This window comes from Trachypithecus francoisi, unplaced genomic scaffold (genome assembly GCF_009764315.1).
Source record: "Trachypithecus francoisi isolate TF-2019V2 unplaced genomic scaffold, Tfra_2.0 Contig01451, whole genome shotgun sequence".
NCBI lineage: Eukaryota > Metazoa > Chordata > Mammalia > Primates > Cercopithecidae > Trachypithecus > Trachypithecus francoisi.
In genome coordinates this window covers 2117679-2132425 of record NW_022681432.1, presented here as the reverse complement: position 1 = coordinate 2132425, position 14747 = coordinate 2117679, and the positions used below count along the sequence as shown (strand labels likewise).

Below are 14747 nucleotides of genomic sequence, written 5' to 3'. Positions count from 1 at the left end.
ACTGGTTATCTCTCTTGTATATTTGATTTTGAATGGCAAAGCTGTGTTTGGTAAAGATATACTGACTTGAGCCAACTTCAGTCAATGCTAGCTTTAGGTATTTATAAAGACTATTTGACTTGCTAGATCTGTTTAAAGAGGAAAACTTTAATATAAATATGGTAATTATTACTGAAGGTATAAATATGAACTTCTACTATTCAAGTATTGCTTGACTCTTAAAACTTTTAAAGATCACTTAAGCAATTTAGTATAGTGAGAATATTGTAGATAACAGTAGTATTATGATTACAGGTCAAGTTTTTAAAACTGTCAAGTTACAGAAATACATAGTTATAGCTTAGAATAAATTTTCCAGGATGAGATTCATATACAGAATTCAAAATCATTGCATTCTAAAAAAACAAGGACATGAAGATGATGCTCACTGGAAAACTGGGGTTCTAGTAATATAACAATATAATTAATAGCACAAGAAGACTGTGTGCTATTTAATTTACATTCATAAAAGCAGGCACATCCAAGTTGTTCAACTTTTTAAAAATTTCTCACTGGGACTGAAGATTATGCATTATGAGAGAATGGCTTACATTTGAGCACATAAAATATTTTAAGATAATTTATTTCTAAACATTAAGGAAAAGCCAAGTACTTTCTAAGAGCATTAAATAACTCAACCAAAGCATGTCAAATCTAGAAGGAGATCCAGAGATGACTGCAGAGTCCATGTCATTCATCTTACAGATAAAGGATCCGGTCTAGAGGAAAGGATTTGCCTACTGTCATTCATGGCACTAATGGAAATCCAAGTCTCCTCTCATTCAAGGGCCACCCAACCTTTACTCATGCCTTAGAAGTTATAAAACAAGACATGTCTTTCTATGAAGATATTCTTAGAAGCAGTCTGCCTGCTATTTAAAATTCACATTTGACTGTCGGTATATCTGGCAGTTTCACATTGATAAGGATTAGACTGAATTAAGACCTAGAGATCCCAGTTTGCCATGGAACACAGTACCCTTAACTAAACCCTCAATTTTACCTTATAGATCAGTGTTTCTCAGTGTCATCTAAGGACTTCCTATACTAGGTTCACTTGGGGTTTTCTTTAAAACTGCAAATTACTGCATTCCCCCTAAGCATATTAACCAATTTCACTTTCTGAGGGTGAAGAACAGAAATCTGCATTTTTGCCAAGATTACCTGGTAATTTTTAGGCACACTAAAGTTTGAAAACCACCAATCTAGAGATTCATTTGGTCTCTAGACCATTAGCTTTCAGCTATCTGTTGCAACCGGAATCTGTACCGGATCATAAAAAAGAGCTCCTCTGTTCAGAGCATGTCATAAAAACTAAGTCAAAGGTAAGGAAAAGGTAGCCTTTAGTTCAACAAATGTAATTACTATACTAGCATATCTTAAAAAAAAAAAAAAACAAAAAAAAACAAAAAAAACATGAGCTATGCAAATTATTCATGTCACATGGGACTGAAATGGGACCCCAAGGATAAAAGAATCTAAGTAAATAAACACCAAATAAGCAATTCATTATCTGGCTTTCTGTCATGGGAACATACTCTTGTAGCAGAAGGAATGCACAAAGAAAAATGATTCTAGAAGTCTAAAGACAACTATTCCTTAACTTCCATAGAGTTCTTCAGGAATCAAGATGTTAACATCCTGGGTCTTTAGGGATTAATTTTTCTCTGCAAATTATCACGTTTCATTTTGTACTATCCTTCTATAAAAGTGCTAAAGGTACTTTACAAGCCTTTTAAAATATGTATCAGTGTTATCTTATACTACAGAATTACTCTTCTAAAGCAAATTTACTATCTAAGCATTATATATTTCTAGAGTTGAGGATTTTCTTCACCATACCTCAAAAATACTAGTTTTTTCACTACAATTAGTCTATAAGAAGTTAAGAGACATTGTATGTCATTTAGACGATACAAAACTTTTGTAAAATGAAAGAAACAGCTTAAAATTTATATTATTTAAGCTTCCAGTTCAAATATTAAAATGTTTTATAACCTCAAAAATACTATTTAACTATATACTCCTAAAAACAATCATCCAAGAAATACAGGTCAGTAGATTGTTGAGAACGTGTAACAAAAAAGAAAAACACATAGCAATTTAGACAGTCTCTAAAAAACTGGATCTAAAATATTTAAGTTTCAGTGTAGAAGGTAGAAATCAGAGAATATTTTATCCAGTGTAATTCAGACCAGTGATTATAACTGAAATATAAAATACACAGTAAACAAACGGTGTTCAGCTCTTTTAAAGAACAGGTAAATTCTTATTTCAATGCTAAAGCAGCCGATAGGCCTGATACTATTGTAAAAAATTTATCCTCAGATAAGAGGGCAGCATAGTTTATGACAACAATCTACCTAAAAAACTCATTAAAATCTTTTCTCTTGGAGTGACATGCATTATCAGCAGAGATTAATCTGATGAGTCTTTAGGTGAATTCCATTTTTAAAAATGCAATAACAGAGGGCTTTGTTGTCATCTGATGAAAATCATTAGAGGAGGTAAGGCCACAAGGAAAATTAACATCACTCATCACCCACCCCCTGGTAGCTGAAATGATTTGTCTTCCAAGCTTGGATGACCAGGAGCTATAGGCATATTGCAGGGAAATTAATTTAGTTTCTATATTCTGAATTCACTATTCTTGTTCTGGAGGACCTAAACACAAATTACTTTTAATCAAGGTTGATATGTTATTAATACCAAGGAGGATCTTTGAAGAATCTTTTTTTTTAAATTGACTTCAGCATTTTTCACCTGTGTTTGGGATATATACATATATACGAAGGTGACTTATATCATCCTTACTTTCTGGATTCTTTGTCCACTACAAGGCACTGTACTGAATGGCGAAGACAATAAATTCCACCAAACACTGCACACATCCTAGGAAGAGAACAGGAAAATAAGAATTAGGGTAATGGGTTGAAAATTAAGGTAAAAGTATCTTCTTTTAAGTATTTTACACTTCATAATTGGTATTACAGAAAACAAAAATTTGATAATGTATTATTTTCTCTATCATAGTACTAAAAGTCTCTCAGAGGCAAGATTAGTAATATCTTGACACAGTAGAAGTGCTACTGATAATAATATAATGCTGACATTTAGAACTGTGACCAAACCAAAAGTGTCCTAAGCAAGAGCCAATTATCCCCCGAAAATCAGCTCCTGCCTACCTAAGGTACAAAGAACACAAACAGTCTCAAGAGGTAATGTATGTATGACACACCCAAGAGAAATCACCATTGAGAAGTGTTAAAGAGGAATTAAGCACGGAAGACTCTGGAAAACTCCTAGATATTTTACTTACAATAAATGTAAGCAAAATCTCCCGTAGCCAAAACTCAACTGGGAACTGAAAGCTAGAGCAGTAAGCATGACTTAATGCAGCAGAAGCCCTAGGGAGTGTGCCTATCTCAGTAGTAATCTAAGTGCGTAAATTTTAATGCACACATAAGGAGAGGAGAGGCCTTAAGATCAAACAAGGCAGTAAGTAGAAAAGGAGATATTTTCTTATAATGTCTGGATTATTAAAGAGCTATGCCTCAGTTAAAGGGTAACCAAGAAAAGAAATCCATGAACTAAAAGAAGGAGAAAACAAGAAAAAAAAAAAATTGTTTGGGTGGATCCCTGAATGGAGGAAGACTACACTGTGTATTTATTAATATTATCAGTAGTCTGCCCTCATACATGTTAGGGGTTTGAAATTATACCACTATATGATACAAGAAGCTCTTAGTCAGTAAAATATAAAATATCATGAGAAGTGGCTCTGGGTCAGTGAGTAGACTCCTGGACACTTAGGGGAAGCAATGGCTAAAGCTTTGTGGTGGAATAAGACTAACTAAGGCCACATGAGATTGCCACAGATACCTAGATAATGAGTTTATAATCTAAAATTATACAACACATGAGGAAACACATCTTACTTTGAGTGAGCAGACAAAAGAAATAGCAGGATTAAACTCCTCAAAATGTTATTCGGCTAGTATAACTATCTGACTGAGATATGGGTATGCTTAGGGTGAATGAATCAAAAACACAAGAAAATAATAATGGAATGTCCAAAAAGACAACTATGGTAGGCTGAAAAATACACTCTCCCATTAAGATGTTCACATTTTAATCTCTGGTTCCTGTGAATATATTACCGTGCTTGGCAAGAAGGACTTTACAGTGGTGATTAATGTATTGATCTTGAGATTGGGAGATTATTCTGGTGGGTGCAACATAATCACAAGTGTCTTTAAAAGAAAGAGGTGGCCGGGAGCAGAGGCTCACACCTGTAATCCCAGCACTTTGGGAGGCCGAGGCAGGTGGATCACCTGAGGTCAGGAGTTTGAGACCAGCCTAGCTAACATGGTGAAATCCTATCTCTACTAAAAATGCAAAATTAGCCGGGTATGGTGGTGCATGCCTGTCATCCCAGCTACACGGGAGGCTGAGGCAGGAGAACTGCTTGAATCTGGGAAGCAGAGATTGCAGTGAGCCAAGATTGCGCCACTGCACTCCAACCTAGGTGACAGAGTGAGACTCTGTCTCAAAAAAAAAAAAAAAAAAAGAAAAGAAAGAAAAAAAAGAGGCAGGGCCGGGAGCGGTGGCTCACGCCTGTAATCCCAGCACTTTGGGAGGCCAAGGCAGGCAGACCACCAGAGGTCAGGAGTTCAAGACCAGCCTGGCCAACATGGTGAAACCTTGTCTCTACTAAAAATACAAAAATTAGTTGGGCATGGTGGCGCACGTCTGTAATCCCAGCTATTCGGGAGGCTGAGGCAGGCAAATCACTTGAATCTGGAAGGCAGAGGTTGCAGTGAGCTGAGACTGTGCCACTGCACTCCAGCCTGGACGACAGAGCAAGACTCTGTGGGGAAAAAAAAAAAAAAGAAAAGAAAAGGAAAGGGGAAAGGAGACAGGAGAGGAGGGGGGAGGGGGGAGGGGAAGAGAGGGGAGGGGAGGGGAGGGGAGGAGGCAGGAAGGTCACAGTCAAAAAAGATGATATGAAGACAGGAGTGGCCATCAGAGTGATCCCACTGTTGGAAGTGAGGCACATGCCAAGGAATGCAGGCAACTTCTATATGCTAGATAAGACAAGGAACAGATTCTCTCCTAGAGGCCCGAAAAGAAATGAAGTTCTGCCAACCAGTTTTAAACTTCTGGCCTCCAGGATGGTAAGATAATAAATTTGTGTTGTTATAAGCTACTAGGTTTGTTATGGTACCAATAGGAAAGTAACAGAAAGATCCATGAATGTATGGAAATGATGACAGAGGTGGCATTACAAAGCAGTGGGGAAAGAATGGAACCTTGAAAAAATGATTTGGAAGAAGAAGAGCCAAGATGGCACACTAGACACAGCCAGTAAAAGCTTCTCCCACCAAGAGAGACCAGACAATCAAGTAGACAAACACACTGCGAACAGATCTTCAGGAAGAAGGCACTGAGAGTGGATATAGGGAGAAAGAATGCAGGCCCTAGGGCTGAAAAGGGAGGAGGCCGAGAATAGTCCATGGGGTTCCCAAACACCGGAACTTGGTCCTGGTCACTAGCAGCTCCTAAAGAAGGGGTGAGTGACATAGGCATAGAATGGTTTACCTTTGTCACAGACCTTTGGAATGTTAGCTGCAGGAGCCTCTATGAGCCCCATGGACATTTGAGATGGCAAGGAGAATTGCCTGGAGAGTCGGTAGAGACAGAAATCCAATCTACTTGGAGTCCCAGAAGGTTTGGCATGGGAAGACCTGCAGTGGAGCACAGCCGAAGGAGCCCATCCCCTAAGGCTCACCATGCTCCTCTAGGGGGTTTTACCCTTTTGTGAACAGCTGGACCTGGAGAGTGCAAGGCTATCTTACCTGCAGGATTGGGTTGGTGTGATCTAAACAACCCCCCCCCGCCCCCCCACCATCTGCTGGTATCTGCTCTGGCCACACCTGCTTGCAGCACAGCCTCAGCTGCCCTGACAAAATCCTTGCCAGAGTTCACTGTCATAGATCATTGACTGGCAGTCTCCACCTTCCCATCAGTGTATTTTTGAACACAAACCTCCACCAGTGAGCATCCACTTGCAGCCTCCCCTCAACGGTGCGCACTCAGCCACAGCCTCCCCAAGCCACGCTGCCAGGGCCCACATGTATAAGAATCCACCACCACCATATCAGTGCCCATGCACACACAAACCAACCGTAGTCCCACTGACACACTGGGAGCCCCTCCCTCAGCGAGACCATTGCTGCAGTCACCCATGGAGCCCAACACCACCCTGCTGGTGTACATTTGTCTGTGCCCCAGCTGCCACAGCACCCACTCTGTGCCTCCCACGCCCAATTGCAGCACTTTTGCCAGCAGCCCCTGTTGAAGAATTGTTGCCATTGGAATGGGAACACCTCACCTTCTCCAGCACAGCAGGTGCTTGACCTCAATAAACCAGAACAAAGCAGCAGGCCTGGTCCCAGCCACCTAGGGTTAGAGCATGCAGCCCAGGACAGGTGAGCTGAGCCTTGGCCACCTGAAAGTACCCAGAAAGGAAACCAATGAAATAAACCCAACTTATATCACAAATAAACTTCAAGGAAATCAAAAAATATAAAACCCAGCAACTTCAGAGATTAAACACCAGCTCACACAGATGAGAAACAACCACCATAAGAATTCTGGAACCCTGGCATCACCCAGACACCAAAAACTGGCAGAGTTTTAAAACAGAAGAAGAAAATCTCAGACCAATATCCTTGATTATTTCAATAGATGTGGAAAAAACTTTCAATAAAATTCAAAATCCATTCATGTTTAAAATGCTCAATAAATTAGGTATTGAAGGAACATACCTCAAAATAATAAGAGCCATCTATGACACACTCACAGTCAATATCATACTAAATGGGCAAAAGCTGGAAGCATTCCCCTTGAATACTGGCACAAGACAAGGATGCCCCGTCTCACCACTCCTATTCAACACAGTATTGGAAATTCCGGTCAGGGCAATCAGGCAAGAGAAAGAAGGAAAGAGCATCAAAATAGAAACAGAGGAAGTCAAACTATCTTGTCTACAGATGACATGATCCTACATCTAGAAACCCCATAGTCTCAGCCAAAAGTTTCTTAAGCTAATAAACAACTTGAGCAGTCTCAGAATACAAAATCAATGTGCAAAAATCACTAGCATTCCTATATACCAACAACAGTCAAGCCGAGAGGAAAATCAGGAAAGATCACCCATTCACAATTGCCACAAAAGGAATAAACTACCTAGGAATACAGCTAACTAAGGAGATGAAAGATCTCTCCAAGGAGAACTACAAACCACTGCTGAAAGAAATCAGAGATGACACAAACAATGGAAAAACATCCATGCTCATGCATATGAAAAATCAATATTGTTAAAATGGCCATAGTGCTCAAAGCAATTTATAGATTCAATGCTATTTCCATTAAACTACCATTGACATTCTTCAAAGAACTAGAAAAAAAACTATTTAAAAATTTATATGGAATCATAAAAGAGCCTGAATAGGCAAGGCAATCCTACGCAAAAAGAACTAGGCCGGAGGCATCAGGCTACCTGACTTCAAACTATACTACAGGGTTGCAGTAACCAAAACAGTATGGTACTGGTACAAAAACAGACACATAGACCAATGGAACAGAATACAGAACCCAGAAAAAAGACCACACACGAACAACTACCTGACCTTTGACAAAACTGACAAAAACAAGCAATGGGGAAAGGATTCCTATTCAATACATGGCGCTGGGATAACTGGCTTAGCCACATGCAGAAGATCAAAACCAGACCCCTTCCTTATACCATATGTACAAATTAACTCAAGATAGATTAATGACTTAAATGTAAAACCCCAAACTATAAAAACGCTGGAAGACAATCTAGTAAATACCATTCTGGACATAGGCATGGACAAAGATTTCATGACGAAGATGCCAAAAGCAACCACAACAAAAGCAACACTGAAAAATGGGATCTGATTAAACTAAAGAGCTTCTGCACAGCAAAAGAAAGTATCAACAGAGTAGCCAACCTACAGAATGGGAGAACATTTTTGCAACCTATCTATCTGGCAAAGGTCTAATATCCAGCATCTATAAGGAACTTAAAGTAATTTAAAAGAAAAAAAAAAACACCCCATAAAAAAGTGGGCAAAGAACATGAACACACACTTTTGAAAAGAAGACATACATGCAGCCAAGAAGCATATGGAAAAAAGTCCAACATCAGTGATCATTAAAGAAATGCAAATCAAAACCACAATGAGATACCATCTAGCACCAGTCAGAATGGCTATTATTAAAACATCAAAAAATAACATATGCTGGCAAGGTTGTGGTGAAAAAGGAATGCTTATACACTGTTGGTGGGAGTGTAAATTAGTTCAACCATTATGGATGACTGTGGAGATTCCTCAAGGACCTAAAGACAGACATACCATTCAACTCAGCAATCTCATTACTGGGTGTATACCCAAAAGAATATAAATCGTTCTATTGTAAAGACAACATACACATATATGTTTATTGCAGCACTCTTCACAATAGCAAAGACATAGAATCAACCTAAATGTCCATCAATGACAGAATGGATGAAGAAAATGTGGTACATATACACTGTGGAATACTATGTAGCCATAAAGAAAGATGAGCTCATGTCCTTCACAGGGACATGGATGGAGCTGGGGGCCATTATCGTTAGCAAACTAACACAGGAACAGAAAACCAAATACCACTTGTTCTCACTTATAAGTGGGAGCTAAATGATGAGAACACATGGTCATATAGAGGGGAACAAGATACACTGGGGAGGCTGGAAGGAGGGAGATGATCAGGAAAAATAACTATTGGGTACTAGGCTTAATATCTGGGTGATGAAATAATCTGCACAACAAACCACCATGACACAAGTTTAGCTATGTAACAAACCTGCAAATGTAGCTCTGAACTTAAAATCAACGTTTTTTTAAAAAGAAAAAACAAACAAAATACAATTCTGGCGACCCTAAAAGGCAGAGTGTCTTCTTACCTCCACACAACCACACTAGCTCTATAGCAGTGGTCTTAACCAGACTGAAATGGCTGAAATGACAGACATACATTCAGAACCTGGATGGGAAGAAAATTCAATGAGATACAGAAGCAACCTGCGTTTCAACAATGCATCCCAGTAAAGCAGTAAAATGAACCAACAGTTGAAAGATGACTTAGCCATTTTAAGAAGGAACTGAACAGAACTTCTGGAAATAAAAAAAAAATTCACTACAGGAATTTAATAATGCAACTGGAAGCATAAATAACAAAATAAACCAATCTGAGGGGGAAAACCTCAGAATTTGAGGGCTGATGCTTCGAATCAACACAGACAAAAATTTTTAAAAGAACTGAAAAACTGAACAAAACCTCTGAGAAACATGGGACTACATAAAGTGACCAAACCTACAACACATTGGCATTCCTGAAAGAGATGGAGATAGAGCAAGCAACCTGGAAAACATAATTGAGGATATTATCGATAAAAATTTCCCCAACCTTGCTAGGGAGGTCGACATACAAATTCAGGAAATTCCGAGAACCCCTGTGAGATAGTATGCAAGATGACAATCCCCAAAACACAGTCATCAGACTTTCCAAGGTCGACTCGAAAGAAAAAGTCTTGAGAGCTGCTAGAGAGAAGGGGCAGATCATGTACAAAGGGAACCCCATCAGGCTAACAACAGACCTCTCAGCAGAAACATTACAGGCCAGAAGAGATTAGGGGCTTACATACAGCATCCTTAAAAAAAGAAATTGCAACACAAAATTTCATATCTAGCCTAAGTGTCATAAGCAAAGGAGAAATAAAATACTTTTAAACTAGCAAACGCTAAGGGAATTCATTACCACCACATCTACCTTAAAAGAGGTCCTCAAGGTATGTAAATATGTAAAAGAAAGATACTTGCCAGCAGAAAAACATGCTAAAGTACATAGACCACTGCCACTATAAAGCAACCACACAATCAAGTCTACAAAACAACCAGCTAACAATATGATGACAGGATCAAATTTTCACATATCAATACTGACCTTGAAAGTAAACAAGATAAATGTCCCACTTAAAAGGCACAGAGTGGCAAGTTGGATAAAGAAGCAAGACCCAACGGTATGCTGTCTTCAAGAGGCTCATCTAACATGCTGTGACACCCATAGGCTCAAAGTAAACAGATGGAAAAAGATCTATCAAGCAAATGGAAAACAACAAAGGGCAGGGGATGCTATTCTTATTTCAGACAAAACAGACTTTAAGCCAAACATGATCAAAGAAGACAAACAAGGGCATTACATAATGATAAAGCTTTCAATTCAATAAAAAGACTTAACTATCCTAAACGCACCCAACACAGGAGCACCCAGCTTCATAAAACAACTTCTTAGTGACCTACGAAGAGACTTAGATAACCACACAATAATAGTGGGAGACTTCAACACCCCATTGATAGTGTTAGATTTACTGAGGCAGAAAAATAACCAAGATATTGAGGACCCGAATTCAGAACACTCTACCCAACAATGACAGAATATACAATATTCTCATCTGCACATAGCAAGTACTCTAAAATTGACCACATGTTCAACCATAAAGCAATTCTCAACAATTTTTTAATCAAACCAACTAAACTCAGAATACAGGGCAATAAAAATAGAAGTCAATATCAAAAATATCACTCAAAACCACACAATTACATGGAAATTAAATAACCTGCTACTGAATGACTTTTAGGGAAATAATGAAATTAAGGCAGAAATTTTTTAAAATGCTTTGAAATGAACAAAAACTAAGATACAACATACTAGAATCTCTTGGACATAGCTAACACAGAATTAAGAGGAAAGCTTATAGCGCTAAATGCCAAGAAGTTAGAAATGCCTCAATGACATAATATCACATCTAAAAGAATTAAAAAACAAAGCAAAACAAAACAAAACAAAAAACAAGAGTAAACCAATCCCAAAGCTAGCAAGACAAGAAATAACCAAAATCAGAGCTAAACTGAACAAAACTGAGATGCGAAAATCCACACAAATATCAAGGAAACCAAAAGGTGGGTCTTTGAAAGAATAAACAGATTGGTAGACCACTAGCTAGACTAATAAAGAAAAAAAAGGGAGAAGGTCCAAAAAACACAATCAGAAATGACAAGGTGACATATCACCGACCCCACTAAAATACAAAACACCCTCGGAGACTATAAGAACACCTGCATGTACATAAACTAGAAATTCTAGAAGAAATGGATAAATTCCTAGAAACTTACAATCCCCAAGACAGAACAAGGAAGAAACTGAAATACTGAACAGACTAATAATAAGTTCTAAAACTGAATCAGTAATAAAGTCTTCCAACCAGAAAATGCCCTGGGCCACACAGAGTCACAGCCAAATCCTACTAGACGTACAAAGAGCTGGTACCAATCTCACTGAAACTACTCCAAAATCGAGGAAGAGGGTCTTTTCCCTAACTAATTCTATGAAGCCAGCGTCTTTCGACACCAAAACTTGTCAGAGACACAATGAAAAAAGAAAACTTCAGGCCAATATCCTTCATGAACATAGATGCAAAAACCCTCAAAAAAATACTAGCAAACTGAATCCAGCAGCATAAAAACTAATCCACCATAATCAAGTAGGCTTTATTCCTGAGATGTAAGGTTAGTTCAACATATGCAAATCAATAAATGTGATTAATAAATACGCCCAAGTGGTAGTCTGCCTCCTGTTGTTGATAGGGGAATACTGATATAGGGGAAACTGATGTAATCAAGACAATCAGACCAATCTTCACCATCAATTTCCTATTGATACTGAAAGAGCCCATATGTACATGAAATATTACAGGCCCATTCCACATCAATACGCTGAGTTAGGTTAAGGCCCCCAAAAAGACCAGGAAAAAAAACCTGTCAGTTGGGTATAAGATACCTGAAGAAAATACAGAGGTGAGAGAGGGAACAAATGCTGCCATTGTGAGCTACACATATCTCCCCTTTCTAACAGTCAAGACTGGTATGGGGAAAAAAAACAACAAGAAGCAGTATGAAAAATGTATACGTGTATGTAGCTATACACCTTTGCAATTGCAGAAATGTATAGTAGACCACATAATCCGTGTTCCAATTTGCCTGAGGATATCTTCATGCCACGTGAATGGCAGTACCTGTGTTTCTAAGCTCTTTGTAAGCAGCTATACATGAGTTGTTACCAACCAACCTACTGAATTTTCCATTTCAGTCAGATGGACCATGTTTACATATACACATACACACACAGAAAAAGATCATTAGATAAAACTTAATATTATTGAATCAATTCCCCACTGGAGAAAAATAACTTTTAAATGTCTTTCCACATTACAAGAAATACAAAGGAATAAATTCAGAATCCACTGGAAGCTGTATAATGTTAAAAAAATATAAAACGATATGCCCACAGGCTATAACATTATCAAAAGCCTAAATAATCCACTTAACCAAAATTAAATGTAATTGTCTATAAAGACCTCCTTTTATGAAACAGTATAAAGTTTATGAAATATATTGTTACTTTATAATACTATTAAGTATCCTTTTCTTTGAAAATTAATTTATAAAGTATTTTTAGGCTAAATGGGGCCTCAAATGCATTTAAATACAGTTATAGATGCCAAGATATAGGGGCATCTATAACTACTTACAGTAAATCATCAAAAAATTACCTGATTTTCAACAATATAATTTATTAACAGTGGATATATACTACATGGAAAAAAACACAAGAATGTAAAGAATGTTGAGAACTAGTTAGTGTGAATGATGGGAAATATTATAGAAGTTTAATAATGAGACAGAATTGTGATAATTCATTTAAATATCCTCTTAATTTAGATGAGAACATAGGAAGTATTTTGTGCTCTTGGAAAGGTATATGGTTACATGTGCACATATATTTTTCATACTGCTTCTCATTTGTTTTTTCCCCCATACCAGTCTTTGTTAGAAAGGGAAGCTAGTGTAACTCATAATGGCAGCATTTGTTCTCTGTCACCTCTGTATTTTCTTCCTGTATCTTATGCCCAAGTGAAAAAAACAAAACAAAACAAAAAAAACCAGTGATTTGTAAGAAGTGCCACACAGAATGAGTATTGATATAAAGACTCCTCTGTATGCTATCCTTATCAGTCATTCTCATAGTCTTTAAAAAAAAAAAAAAGTTTTGGTTGGGGGTGTGAGGACTACTTGGTGTCAATGAGCAACAGTGGAAATCTTTCATAAGTGGGTAAGAAGCACAATAGCCGAGAGTTCTTGAGAACTGTATTCAAAACCCAAATAGGAGGCATTTACATGAGAAGTAGGGAATTATATGTGGGGAAATAACTATTGGTTACATATTGTTCTTTGGGGCACAAAGCCAACAACCACCACCATACAAATAATAATCACAACTAGCATTGAGTGCTTACTACACAACAGAAGTTTTACATGTATTACACATTGTATCCTACAATATTCCTATAAGCTAGTTTCACAGATTTGGAAACTGAGGAAGAGGTCAAGTGACTTGCTTGAAGTCATTTAGGAAATGGTATTGCTGGGTAAACCAAGTGATTTGTCTCAGAGGTTTCTCTGTTAACCATCATACCAACCTGCCCCATTGTCAGTATTATCTTTCTTGGATTAAAAAGGAAAGCAACAGAATCAGATGACCAAAGTTACTCTAAGACTTGTTCTAATTCCTGTTGAATTGCAAAAATTATTACAAAGAGTAAATAATCCCTCAGCTTCTACACATTATTTTCTCTCAAGAAAGTACATTTTTATTCTGTCTGTACATGTTAAATGGATTATGTGTGACTTCATTTTAGATAGTGCAAAACTCAAGTAAGTATAACTATGAAATATGTTTTTTTTTTTTTTTTTTAAGAGCCTAATGATTTATTTTATTTTTCTTTTTTTATTTTATTTTATTTTTCTTTATTTTTTTTTTCTTTTTTTTTTTTTTATTATACTTTAAGTTCTAGGGTACATGTGCATAACGTTTATATCATGTATAACTCCCCAGTGCAATCCCTCCTCCTCCCCCTCCCCATGATAGGCCCAGTGTGTGATGTTCCCCTTCCCGAGTCCAAGTGATCTCATTGTTCAGTTCCCACCTATGAGTGAGAACATGCGGTGTTGGGTTTTTTTCTTCTTGTGATAGTTTGCTAAGAATGATGGTTTCCAGCTGCATCCATGTCCCTACAAAGGACGCAAACTCATCCTTTTTGATGGCTGCATAGTATTCCATGGTGTATATGTGCCACATTTTCTTAATCCAGTCTGTCACAGATGGACATTTGGGTTGATTCCAAGTCTTTGCTATTGTGAATAGTGCCGCAATAAACATACGTGTGCATGTGTCTTTGTAGTAGAGTAATTTATAATCCTTTGGGTGTATACCCAGTAGTGGGATGGCTGGGTCATATGGTACATCTAGTTCTAGATCCTTGAGGAATCGCCATACTGTTTTCCATAATGGTTGAACTAGTTTAAATCCCACCAACAGTGTAAAAGTGTTCCTATTTCTCCACATCCTCTCCACACTCTATTGTTTCCTGACTTCTTAATGATTGCCATTCTAACTGGTGTGAGATGGTATCTCATTGTGGTTTTGATTTGCATTTCTCTGATGGCGAGTGATGACGAGCA

General features: G+C 37.7%; 1 protein-coding gene across 1 annotated transcript in view; it reads right to left on the bottom strand.

Moving 5' to 3' along the window:
• CHM (CHM Rab escort protein) overlaps positions 1-14747 on the bottom strand; it is a 189460-nt gene that overhangs the window by 44378 nt on the left and 130335 nt on the right. The window contains 1 exon segment of the mRNA XM_033233292.1: positions 2854-2931. Within this exon segment, the coding sequence (XP_033089183.1) occupies positions 2854-2931 (78 nt within the window).